Below are 12,825 nucleotides of genomic sequence, written 5' to 3'. Positions count from 1 at the left end.
TACAGGACAAAAAGTGGAGAACAGCCAAGAGGAAGGAGATGCTGGGCCTGGCTGGCTTCCTTGAAGAAGGAGGCACTCCCCCGAGGCTCTGAAGTGCAAGAGAGGGGTCTTCTTGGGTGAGGTCTAGAGCAGTTCTCAGAAGAGCAGAAGTCACTTGAAAAAAAACTGGATGCCACTATAGAGTTGTTTCTCCCAGAGTCTTCCAATGAGCATGAAAAGGAAGATTAAGCAGCTGCCACTACGAAGCACTTCGGCTAACATAGCTGTAACCGGTGTTAAGCACAGGATGGGGCAAAAGAAAAACAAAACAAACCACAAAGCTGACACTCAAGGAAAGAAAGACAGAGTCAAAGAACCAGATTGCAGTTGAGCCAGGCCCGGCAGCCTCCTTTTCCCAAAGCACCCTTCCCCCCTGTCCATCTGCTGATATAGACTCCTTATACCCACTGCAGGGCTGGTGTGGAGGGATGAGGGAGAAAAAGGGTTAGTACATAAACACCGGGATGGTAATAAAAGATGACTTGTATGTTTTGTACTGTGAACCACATATGTTTGCCATTACTCAGATCATAATTATAGAAAAATCTGTCACAGCTTTTAATACCAACACGGCTTTTTCTGATGAAGACATACCTGTCCAGTTGTACAGCGTTGTAATTTTAAAATGAATAACTAGTGCTTTATCCCAACACGTAGTTTTCCAAATTACCTCAATAGATCAATACATTGCACAAAATTATTTTAAAGTGAATTAAGGAGTTAACGAATGAGAGGAGTAACAAAGCGTTGGTATAACAGATTTACAACACAATCAAAACAAGGCCAGATGGCATTTTTAAAAGGAAGTAAACAGGAAATGTGCATACCTTGACAGGAAATTTAAAAGGAAGCATGGAGTTAAATGAGAGCAAATTAGTAACACGAGAAAAACAAAATAAATATGCAAATTCACATTCAGTTTCCAGGACAACAATACATTCAAACAAAATCTTATTTATTCAATAGCTTGAATTTTGTTTCTACTCGTGACCATAAAACAACCGTAATTTCCTATAGCAATAATAAGCTTTTTATTCTATTCAGATTTTAATTGGGCTTTTACGATTGATTTGAGATGACTATATTGGCTTAGAACCCTGAACTTCTTTGGTGCAAAATCTGCACGTCTAGGACCCCTTCTCATTCTGAACGCAGCAGCTTTGGTACCCTCTAAGCTATGAGCTCTGTCCTTTGCTCACATGCCCCACAAACCCTCTGCCTTCCTCGAGGTGCCTCGTTTGGCCAGGCAGCCTGCACCTCTGCTAGTGAGATAACACACGGCAACAGCATCTAAAGGTCTGACCTGAGATGCTCTGTTCTCTCATCACAGGAATCAGCAGTGGGACTTTCAGAAGCATTTAGCTGCCCAGCTCTCTGCTATTTTGAAAGTCCCACACAGAGTCATTCCCATGGCCTTTAATAGGAGTCTCTTGAATCTTTTGCTGTGAAAACAGCAAATAATAAATATAATAAATATACCCTTTTAGACATCTAGCCTCATGCAACATTTTCAACGATAAAAATCACTGTCCTTTTCCATCAGCAATTAATTACTGTAAGCCCTTTGCTCCACATGAACAAAGAGCAAAATGAAAATACATGGTCTCATACAGATTTCAAAGATACTTTTGCTCAAAAGTGTGTTACAAATTTTTCTGTGTTTTCGCCTGTTTCCGTTTGTTGTACGTATCTTACATTAAAGCAAGTTTAATAACCCACTTTTGATCCATCAAAAGTGAATTTTCAATACTTGAGCAGTACTTTTCAATACTAGGCAGAAAACACCGCAGCCTTTGATAGCAGAACAAAACTGCTGGAACCAATGTTGATGCCGTCAAGGGGAGAACTGAACACTGTCCTTCGGCTGCTCTCCGATTCAGGCTAGATGACTCCTATTAAATGCAGAGAGGAGAGTATAGGGATATATCCTCTGGAATATCCGCACAGCATACTCACCGAGGAGAGATCTAACTAGTCATTAGATGTCACAGCTGTTCCACACAAAGGCAGCTGAAAGAGCCTTTCTCAGCAAGTACAAAAGTGATCTCTCCAGACTGCTTGTCGGCATCTCTCTACAAGTGCTGTACGCTCTCATATAAGAAATGTATTCAGACAAAACTCACAATGGAAGAATGAAGCCCCTTTTAATGGCAATAAAATAGTATGAAACATTCATATAGGCAATGTACTGTGAATGGGGTAACCTTACAAAGATATGGTTTCAGAATGGAATACTTGGGAATAGTCCCTTCTACGGAAAAGAAATTTGATATTAAATCAACTTAAAGCAACATATCAGTCAAAGGAACAGTGTTTCTGGAATTAAAACAAGGTATAAAGCTTCTCTTTCCTTCAGTAACAATTCTTGTGACTGTCTGGAATCTGTTATAATGAAAGATAACAAAATAGCTGAGCAATGTCTTCAAATGAGGGTCATGTATTAATACTGAGCTAACAGCTAGTGATGGATAGATAAAATAAATAGGTTTACTTCTGTCTCTTTCTTGTAGGTATTTCCAAGGCACTGATTATGGTACTACTGAAAAAACCAGAATATATCCCACTCATTATATAAGGTAGATGACTGAACTTGTAAGAGAGTCACATGAGAGCTTAACAAAAATCCTATGCTCTTCTATTTACTGTCAATAAACAGACCTAGTGGAAACAGTGCAATGCCTGCAGCTTTCCATGTGATGTCCCAGTGCTTATTTCCCGGTCCTTTATATTGAGCACACACATGGTCAACAGCAATTTAAATGTTATCACTACTCATCACCTTTAACCGCAAGCAGAAAGGCACAGTTTCATTACAGAATTTAGGAACAGAGCAGAAACACAGCGTATAAACATGAGGAATAGACTAAAAGCTGTAACTATGCAGTGAGGCAGCACACTGAAACACTGACATCTCTGCAAAAACTAATGCGGGGTCATATCCAGGAAAAAAGGCTGTGTGTGTATTTTAAATAGATTTATGTGCACCTGTCAGTTACACATGAAATGTAATTACTGCTAGCAGAACTTCTAAAACATACAAATGGCTGGCATCAAAAAGCAACAGATGTATGCTAGTATGTCTGAACACTCTGGACCGCGATCGTCAGGGATCTGAACGTGCAGTGACTGCAAACTTAGAGGAACATTACAAGAGGTAAAATCATGATCCTTTTCATGAAACTCACAGAAGTTTTTTGGTTTCAGTGAGACTGCTTAAGATCTATACCACTATACTGATGAGGAAAACCTGGTAAGTTTTCACTGATTTAAGTGAAAAAAGTAGCAAACTATGGAGATTGCTAAGGTGTTTTCACTATTTAGAAAATACCTGGCTCTCTTAATTTAATTAGCAACCTTACGAAAAGGAAAACCTGCAACCTCTTTGTCCTAAATGGTTATTTTTAATAATTAAGAAAGCTGTAGACTGGATTCTAAAATATTGTCCTATAAAGTATCAGTTCTGCTCCATCGCTAAGAAACTAGATAGCTTTACTGCTTGTCACAGGCGCATCACCCAAGTATAACAGTGTATATGTAGAAACATTATCTATATATTATTGAAAAAACATTTGAGGTATGCATTGTCCAATTAGGGAGAACTTCACTATTCTCTGGTGGTTTTCAAAGTGCTTCTTTAAAAAAGAAATATAATTCTACAATTGTTAATACCAGTGCTCTCTGTTAAAATGGAACTATCATCAAACATGTTTCACTAAAGGCTTATCCAGAAAGAGTGTCTTCATGAATAAAAAAATAAACTGGCAATGCTTATTGGACCATACTAACTATGAGCAGAGAGTCAATAGATTAGATGAGATTTCAGTAATGATACACATAAAGGATAGTACACAATAACTCTTAGAGGGGCACATATGGAGACCTGAACACAGGAAACATGGTGGAAAGCAAATTAATAACAGATGAAAGGATGGTTCAACAAGAACAAAAATAGAGGAATTAGGCACAAAGAAAGTTAAAGACTAGCAGAAGCCATGACAGGTGGGGAAGTGTTTTAAAGTGCTGTTGCATGTGACTTTTTAAAAAATAAACAAATCATATTTTGCAAAACATAATAAATATGTTATATGCACCAAGGAGATGACCGTAAAATGAGATATGCAGCAAAAACACGGTAGCCCTCCAAGCATTGCTGAAAACAGAAAACCCTATGCATTTTACAGTCTCAACATGGTGTATATAAGTTTTGCAGAAACTTAAGGTGCATTTTGCAGAAATGCATAAATGGCATTATAAGGCAATGCCACTCATACTGGAGGCGAATGTTAGCAAGCAGAGTGGCTTGATGATGAAGCTTAGCATTGAATGGAATGTCAAAAAAAATTTGGAATTAAACAAAAATTTGAAAGAATAACATATATGCACCATGGCATTAGAATATGACCATAAAATGCATAAAGGTGATGGAATGATATGGAACAAACCTTGGAGAAATATCGCATCCTTGCTGCATAAAGGCACCCAGGGAAAACCAAAGGCTGTTAAATATTCCAAACTCATTTGGAGGGTCGGGAGGATTCTGAGGGTCACGTGGTTCTTCAGTGTTGTCTTCCAAGTGCCACTCATAGGGACTGAATCTGCTCACTAGGAAAAGAACTACGCTGACGCCAATGTAAGCAAAGACTATACACATCCAAATTTCATAAGCCAAAGGATCCAGGAAAGAAAATACTCCAGGTTTAGATTTCTGAGGCTTCTTGATCATGATGGAGATGCCCAGACTCATAAAGGGTTTCGAAAAGTCTATGACTTCTTCTCGCACCAATGTTATAGTGAGTGGAGCAACAGCTATATCTGCTCTCTGAAAAGGGAAAAATAAAGTAAAGTTAGTTACAAAACAGTGGCAACATGACTGCAGTCTAGTCTCTGGTTACAGAATCAGATGATAAATTACAAGAGTCAGTAGATAACATTTGCTTTGCAGGCTATTTTGCACTCACTAAAGTTGTTTAAGGACTTCATAATGCTGATAGAAAATTATTAGCATGAAAAATTACAGCCAATTCTGTGCAAGGGCCTCAAGGCAGAGGGAGATACATACCCAACATTTCTATTCAGTTAAAATGGATGCATAAAACACTAAATAAGCTGGACAGTGAGGTTCCAACTGTAACTGTAATTCCTAGGATAATGTACGTAATGTCAGCCTAGATTGCATCTAGAATTGTATTTTAATGTCCAGACTAGCCATGAACCATTGTTAGCACATAAATCATATTTATATCATCAAAGAAACAAAAGAGGGATTTAAAATTCACGTGGATTCTTTGATGGTCTTTTAATCTTTATTTTCATTAACAAGTTGTTTGACATTGTTCATTATTTAATTCAATGAAGGGAAGCTAATAATAATTCTTAGACTAGTTGGAGAGCATGTTCTTTCCCCTTCTGATGAGGTTGTCCTTGTACACGTGCTAGACTTGAGGACTCTGAGCAAGCTATGTGTTTGTTATATTTATTTTTTTTCTTTTTCATTCTTTCAGCAAGTTCCATGGACTAACTGGTTAGTGCAGGATCTTTAAGAGGAACCTAAGAAAAAAGTCACTGAATTTTAGCTGGATTTGGGCACTACCAGCCATATATTCCTTTGAAATGCCCGTGCAAAAGAGATAGAAGAGGGTAAAATAGTGGGGTGGCAGGAACCAATGACTCTTCTTACTCAGCTTTTCCCATTGCACCATAAAAGAGAACGGAGAATGAAGCAGCCTCTGCAAATGCAGCAATCTGTGTTGCCACAAGGAGTAACCACAGCAATGCCTGTGCTTGGGGCTAAGAAGTTTCCTTAGGCACTTTGCTGCAGGAAGGGGCGTACGGGCGCGTGGACGGCCCCCGCCACCCCGCTGCGCCGAGACCGCAGGACAGCCCGTCCCTCCCGTGCTCGCTGGCGAGCACTTGCCCGGGTCTGCAGTCCCTGAGTAGTAAATAGCCCGTATTAGCCGAGAAGAACGCAACGCCGTCGCTCCCAGCGTAACGTAGACCCCGTGAGGAGCCCCGCTCCGGGGCAGGGCGCCTGCGAGCACAGCCTCGCCTCACTGCGTCCCTCCTTCGCCGGGGTGGTGGTGCTTGCAGTGCGAGGGAGCCCAAGCCAGCACCCTTTCAGCCACCACATCTTTCCAGGTTCCACTGGAGCGTAAGAATGTGAAGTAAAAAAAATTACTTCGTTACTTGATTAAAAATAACGTTGCAGAGCAGATTTTCCAATATATTTAATTGTGCCTGTATTTCTGTATCAGCAGATTCGAGTCACGATAACTTGATAACTTAGCTTTTGATTCAACAAAATAGTCGAGCAGGTATCAGTATTAGCAATAGAGAGGACCAGAACATTTTGGAAAAAAAAGCTTTCATTATCACTAGAGTCTAAATAATTATATACAAATTTTTTGTAATTTTCTGTCCTATTTTAAATACTCTATTCATGCTGTTGATACCATTTAAAGATGGCTATTCATGGGTAATTAAAAATTTCAGAAAGAACAAACAACAATTCTCATGGAAAGTTTAACTTGCAAGTGCCTAAAACACTGTACCTTTTAAGTCAGATTTTTGTTTTCAACTGGCAAGTATGTATCTTTTTCTGATGGAAAAAATTAAAACCTACTTAAGTAGATGATGTTTTGAATTAAAAGCAATAGGAAAGGGTAATAAGAAGTGATTAAAATCTGTGCAACAGAAGAACCAAATATGCCTTTATTTAAATCTCTCGGTGATGTATTTGACTGCTATTAATATCTGTTTTTTTCTCCTAGATAGTTGTTTTGGCTTTTTTTTAAAGCAAGCAGAAAGGGCAGAGGCCTGCGGTAAAGCCAGCCCCGGAGTCGGGCTGCGTGCCGCTCGGTGCCTCAGCACCGCTGCCGCCAGCCGGCGGCGACTCCCGGCTCCGCCAAGGCTGAGGTCAGCGGCGGTTCGTCCGACCAAGGCCTGGCGCCGCCGCCAGCCGCCCTACACGAGCGGCCCTGCCCGGATCACCTGCCTGCCCCCCGCACCGCTGCTCGGCCTGCAGCCCCGCGGGAAGCTCTCCTTGCGGACTGTGCGGGCGCGCGAGGCCACGGCTTGGAGCAAGCAAATGTGCCGCGAGCAAGGAAGCCGTTCGGAAACCGCGGCCCTTGGTGCGTGTTTTCAGAGCCCCCTTCAGCTCCCTTAGATGCTCACGCGTGCTGGCAGCTTGCCTTTCCCCTGGAGTGGCTGCGTTCCTTGAGGAGAAAACCCTCACCTGGCTCGTGGTCACTTACTGCAAAAACCTAATTTGGTGTTGCTTGAATACACAAACTGAGAACGCCGGTTGCTTTTGGATGCCTGCGTGGTTACGGGCTTTAGATGAATGTGTCAGTGGCCTAAGTAAGAGAGAAACGTGGAGAGGCACAAGAAGAGTGTGGGAAAAGGACTGGATAAGCCTGGAACGTTCACCGAAGAACTCCCCCAACACACATATTAAGTCTTTTAGCTGCTGCTTATTAAACTGCTATTAAATATTAAATATAAGCAGTCAGCAGGTATGAGAAGTACACAGAGTATCAATTTTGCACGTAGCAAAGCTCCACTGCTGGCTGGAAGACAAAGCATTTCAATCATGGCTACTGCATTTGGTGTTGAACTAATGAGGTTCTCGCATATTAATCCTTATTAGAGCCCGCTTAATGGATCAGGTCCCCTGCAGGGCCTGCGAAGTGGAGCTCAGGTGGCAGCCCTGCTGCCGGGTACTTCTGCGCGTAGATGGGCAGCCCTGCAACAGCTGGTCCAAGCAGGAGCAGCTGTTTCAGCCGTGAGAGCATTTACTTTCTGTAGCATTTTCTTGGACTTGGAGAAATTTAATTCTCCCAAAGTCCCGTTTTAATTGCCAAAGCAGACACTATGGACTTCTTTCTGAGTGCTGATGCAGCATGTATTCAAGTCTGCATCTCCTCCATGAGCAGCTGAGCAGGGATCCTGCAGCATGCTCCCGTGGGACTCGTCGGAAGGAGGAGGACGTCAATGCTCTGCATAGCACTGACAAACCAGTTTTCAAAAGACTGTTCTGTCACTTCCTCATTCATATTATGCAGTATGAACATCTGGGTAGATAACTGCATTTTAGTATTACATTGGTTACGAACACTTTCTTTTCTGACACATTTTTGCCTTCCCGCTTTCCTACCATTTTTGATACTTTTTTTTCTAATACTGCAGCTGGACCTCATCCTCGGGGTCTTCAGCACAACAGGAACACCAACAAACACCCTTGCTTCTTAAATGAATATGGCAGCAATTGTTGATTTAAGAGGGAACAAGACTGGATTGGAACACAGAGCCTAAGAAGACCATCAACATTTATGGCACTGAAAGTGGACCAGCCACAATCCAAGGCCTAAGCCTGGTTCCCTACTGCCTCCCTGAACAGCAGAGCACTGCAGAGGTTAAAATCAAACTGCTCTTTATTTATAGTAGAAAAGATGCTTTTGGAGAGCTCAAAGCACCCTAACGGATCATTAGCAATTGCAGCACAGTTGTGAATCTCCTTGTTATGGCTGCAGATAGGCCGAACTCATAAAAATGAACTAGATTAAGAAAAAAAAAAAAAAAACACAAACCAACCACAACCACAAATATCCCCTTCCCTGTGTAGAATCTGAGGGGGTTTTGAGAACCCCAACAACTCAGCTTTGCTAATCACTCATGACTAATGGCATTTCAAACATTGTCTTGACTGTATTTGAGCTGGGAGAGAAATGCCATGGATTCCTGTGAGGCTTGTGTGGTCTCTGCCTACCAGGGTGGGAAGGATGGATTTAGAGAGGATGAGAGGCACTGTTCAGAGCTGACCCCAGGGGGCTGCACATCTCAAGACTCTTAAGGAGAGGGAGAAAAACCAGTAAATGGAAACATCCCTTTAAATGAAGAAAGGAAAAAAAAAACTGATATTTCATCTCTGTAATCCAAAAGGAGGGATCAAATTCTTCTACTTGCAGAGCTAAAGGTGAATCTTCCTAACTCTGAAGACATGCACTAGAGATAGCAAGAGACACAGGCTTTGCTCCTGCTAGTTATTTCTGTTTGCAGAAGTGAAGAATTTCTCTGCTGGTGTGTTGCTTTCTGAGAAGTGGGTCTGGCCTACAGTCACTTTGCAAGACCCCTGTCTGCTCTGGGAAGCCACCTAGCACTGAGATTACATCCACAGCGACGCAGGAGCACGCCACGCTGGGTGCTCGCTGCCTGGAGCCGAAACGCCAGCCCCCTCGGCAGTGCCGAACGAGGGTGTGAGCAGCAGCGGTGGGAGATGACGCTCGGAGCGACCGCTGACTGCGAGCGCTGCTGAGGACTCTTCAGCGCAGGCTAAGGTCTCCAGGCGTCAGAAAAGGATGTCAGACAGAGCAACACGTCACCTGTGGTGCCTGCTGGTAAAAGCTACCTTGTAAACAGACTCCACTCTACCCAAGGATATCCGGGTGTGCTGAGAGGCCAGGCTGTGGGGGCACTGTATTTTTAACACACTAGCTCACACTTATTCAGAAACAGCAGCTAATATCTGACTAGCAACATGCTGCACTGCATTTTTAATGTGTGTTAGCTGAGCAGTGTAAAATGTTATTAATGTGTTAAAACTACAAAAGGCCTTGTCTGCAGTGGCTGGTCAATGTTAAGCATATTCCCCATCCAAGACGTGCTTTATTTGGATACTTGCAATTCCTTCTGAGATATTACTATTGTCTTTTTCAAATGAAGAAATTAAAGCTCAAATTAAAGAATCTGAGCTCCTGACGTGTGCTTCACTCTGTGCTCGGATGCAGGTCAGCTGAAGTGTGGGAACCCCGTGAGCACAGCACTCTGCCAGGGCTCATAGGCAATGCCCCAGCACCAAGCCGTGCCAGCAGTTAGGAATCAAATTGTTCTTCCTCTCAGCTACTGTTAAAAAGCCGTATGTGCCATCCATGGTCTTTCTTCTGCTGCTGAGAGAACTAGAGAGCCAGAACCACGTAAGGCAGGTTACTGTTAAATGCAAGGACATGTGTAGGTGGTCTCATTCTGACAGACTGTGGAGGATGTGTTTGTTTAGGGGACTGCCTTTGCTTTACATTTCTGCTTCATTCCTTTATGGTGTTTTACATATTGAAAGGTTTTTATAAGAATCTTTTTTTTTACCTAAGAAGAGCTGATAATGGCTGTAAGGTTTGGCTCTCTTTGTACTCCCAAAGCATTTGTACTTATAATTAAGATATGTGTTAAAGCTGCTGTCAATTAACCTCAGTGATGTGAAAAGCATCAGGCTCAGGGAGGGAAGGTTTTCCCTGGCTGAACAGTAAAGGAAGAACAGCAGCATACTCGGAAAGGGAAAGAAGGAATAAAAGCCCACATATGGAAAGAGGCTTACCCCACGGAAGGGGAAAGACTATTGTCTAGCGGCAGCAGCTGGCGGGTGCAGAGCCCTGAGCACCGGCCCCGGCTGCGCGTGCGCGGTGGGAGGTGCTGGTGCTAATCAGCACAAGTGGAGGGCATGTTGTTAGCGGATGCATCACTGGGGGATAGCACTTGTCTCGCTGGTTTGCTCTGCTGGTTACATTTAAGTAGTGATTCAATGTCACAGATTGAGAATGGTTTAACTAGCTCTCTTGGCTGATGGAGGGGCTGAGTGAGAGAAGAGCAGGATGGAGATGGTGAAGCGTGCGTACCTGACCAGACCCCTTAGTGCTGGGGCGAGCCGCACTGAGATACATCGGTTTGGCATAATTTCCCTATTTACGCTAAGGATATGAGAAGGAACACATATCAATTCATACCTTAAGAACATGCCTATTTAATTTCCATAATAAGTATGTACCATCAATCTTAACAGAGAAAACAATTCATAAATGACAAGTTGTGGACTTGGGTAGTACTGAGAAAAGATGGTCCTATTGCACTTGGTTATCCAGAACAACTCGTGATGACTGAAGCTGGGTACCACTTCTTACCTGGATCTTCTAAAATGAAAAATCACAAAAACGTTGAACTGTTTGGTAAAGTGTTTGATTTTTTTTTTTTTTTTTTTTTTGGTCTCAGTTAAAAGACAAAGATACTTTCCTAAAAAATCTAAGAAAAAATATCCATGTATTTGCTTTGTTATTTCAACAGTTTCCACTCTGTATGCTTTAGAAATTTCTTTTAATCTAAAAAATAATACTGTTCGAATCAGTAGTTTTTCTGGAAGAAGAAAAAGTCTTATTTTGACACCATCACAGTGAAAGAGCCAAATTAATTGCTTTACTCAACCTGAACTGGCATTTGGTTTATCACAAATCAAATAATTTTCATTTTTAGTCCAGCCCCAGATGATGATTTACCTTCAAAAATCACTAACAAATCAAAACCCCCACTCTCAGCTCTTCTCTAACAAGACTTCTGGGTTCTTCCCGTTTGAAGCAAAGGGGTTTGGGAATATCTGCTTGAACAGACCTCCTTGTATCCAGGGCTGTCATCAACCAAGTCCTTTATCGTAACCAGATTCTTTTGTACAGTCTCATGCAGAGCAACAAGGAAAAGTCCAGATATGCCCAGCAAAGAATGTCCTACACATTGGGGGAACCCTATAGCACAGTAGACTTCTCTGCTATCCAACCAGCTAATCCAACCACTGATGTGCTAAGTGACTGGGGAGGGAGAAGTTCTCATGGGAAGAATTTTAGTGTGTTTTGTCCCCAGGTTATGCATAACCCTTGGGACTGTTCCTAGTTAGCCTGGTTAATGCTGACTTCTAGCTAGCCTTACACTGGAGCCAGGGTTGTACTGGTCAGCCTCAAGACCTGCACTGCTCTTAGTCACCACGACTGTTGCTCTGAGCACAGCTCAGTACATGTATGAATCTTGCCCTTACCTGAAACTACATCAAAACTGATAAACTGATGTAACTTTTAATTAAGAGAATTTGACGAGGACAGATGGCTTTGCGTTTCAGAATGTGCTGGGCATCTACACACAAAGGCTCTTCCCACTCCTCCTCTCCTTCCTTCTCCTTCTCACTTCTGCTATGCAGTGGTCTAGGGGCTGACATGCAACAACCTGTTTGTCCTTCCTCTCCTGGCTCTACATTATGTCCCACAGAAGATAAAGAGGAAAATGAGAGTAACAAAGAAATGGCACAAACTAAACATTAATTAAAGTTAATTAGGGGCTCTGGCATTAAAATGTCAACTTATTCACTTCCTACGATTGTTCCAAGAACAGTTTTATAAAAGACTTGAGTGCAAGAGGCTATGCATGAAAGGGCACAGTATTAAAAAAAAAAATTGGTAAAAGATGTCCCAGCAGTGGCAGCTGGTGATGACATGCCTATTGGGTCAGGAATATGCTACATTTGGTATATAACTAGTCATTGTTTATTATTGGAGACAAATATAAACTAAAAGACTGTGCTTTGCCACAGCTCAGTTCAGCTGCTGGATAACTGGTACCAAAACCAATCAGGTTCCTTTTATCCCCCCATGTCTGTCTTCCATACATGCTAATAAAAGCATTTAAAAGCTAATCTCCCTCTTGTCTTCCCAAAATGGAATCCAGAGGAGCCAAATGTGACAGTCATTTTGCAGACAAAGCTCACAGGGGCATTAGGGGAAATGTACAGTTTTAGTTCCCTAATAGAGTTTAAAGCTCCTGAGAGATAAAGGAAAGTCAGTACGTAAATGAGATGCTTGCTCCAAATAATTAGCACTTCTGGAGCACTTTTCATCTTCAAAGGGCTCTCTGCACATCCTTGTTAGTAGCCCACTCTCAACAGATGGAGAAAGAGGCCAAGGGTATTTCATAATGTTTGCAAACAGG

General features: G+C 42.2%; 1 protein-coding gene across 1 annotated transcript in view; it reads right to left on the bottom strand.

Annotated features, from left to right (window-relative positions):
* GRIA3 (glutamate ionotropic receptor AMPA type subunit 3) overlaps positions 1-12,825 on the bottom strand; it is a 155,678-nt gene that overhangs the window by 39,943 nt on the left and 102,910 nt on the right. Inside the window, exon 12 of the mRNA XM_062584975.1 lies at positions 4,482-4,858. Coding sequence (XP_062440959.1) covers positions 4,482-4,858 — 377 coding nt within the window. The remainder of the gene's footprint in view (positions 1-4,481; positions 4,859-12,825) is intronic.

The sequence above is a fragment of the Rhea pennata genome, chromosome 11, assembly GCF_028389875.1.
Source record: "Rhea pennata isolate bPtePen1 chromosome 11, bPtePen1.pri, whole genome shotgun sequence".
Classification (NCBI taxonomy): Eukaryota; Metazoa; Chordata; class Aves; order Rheiformes; family Rheidae; genus Rhea; species Rhea pennata.
This window is presented reverse-complemented; position numbering and strand designations above follow the sequence as displayed.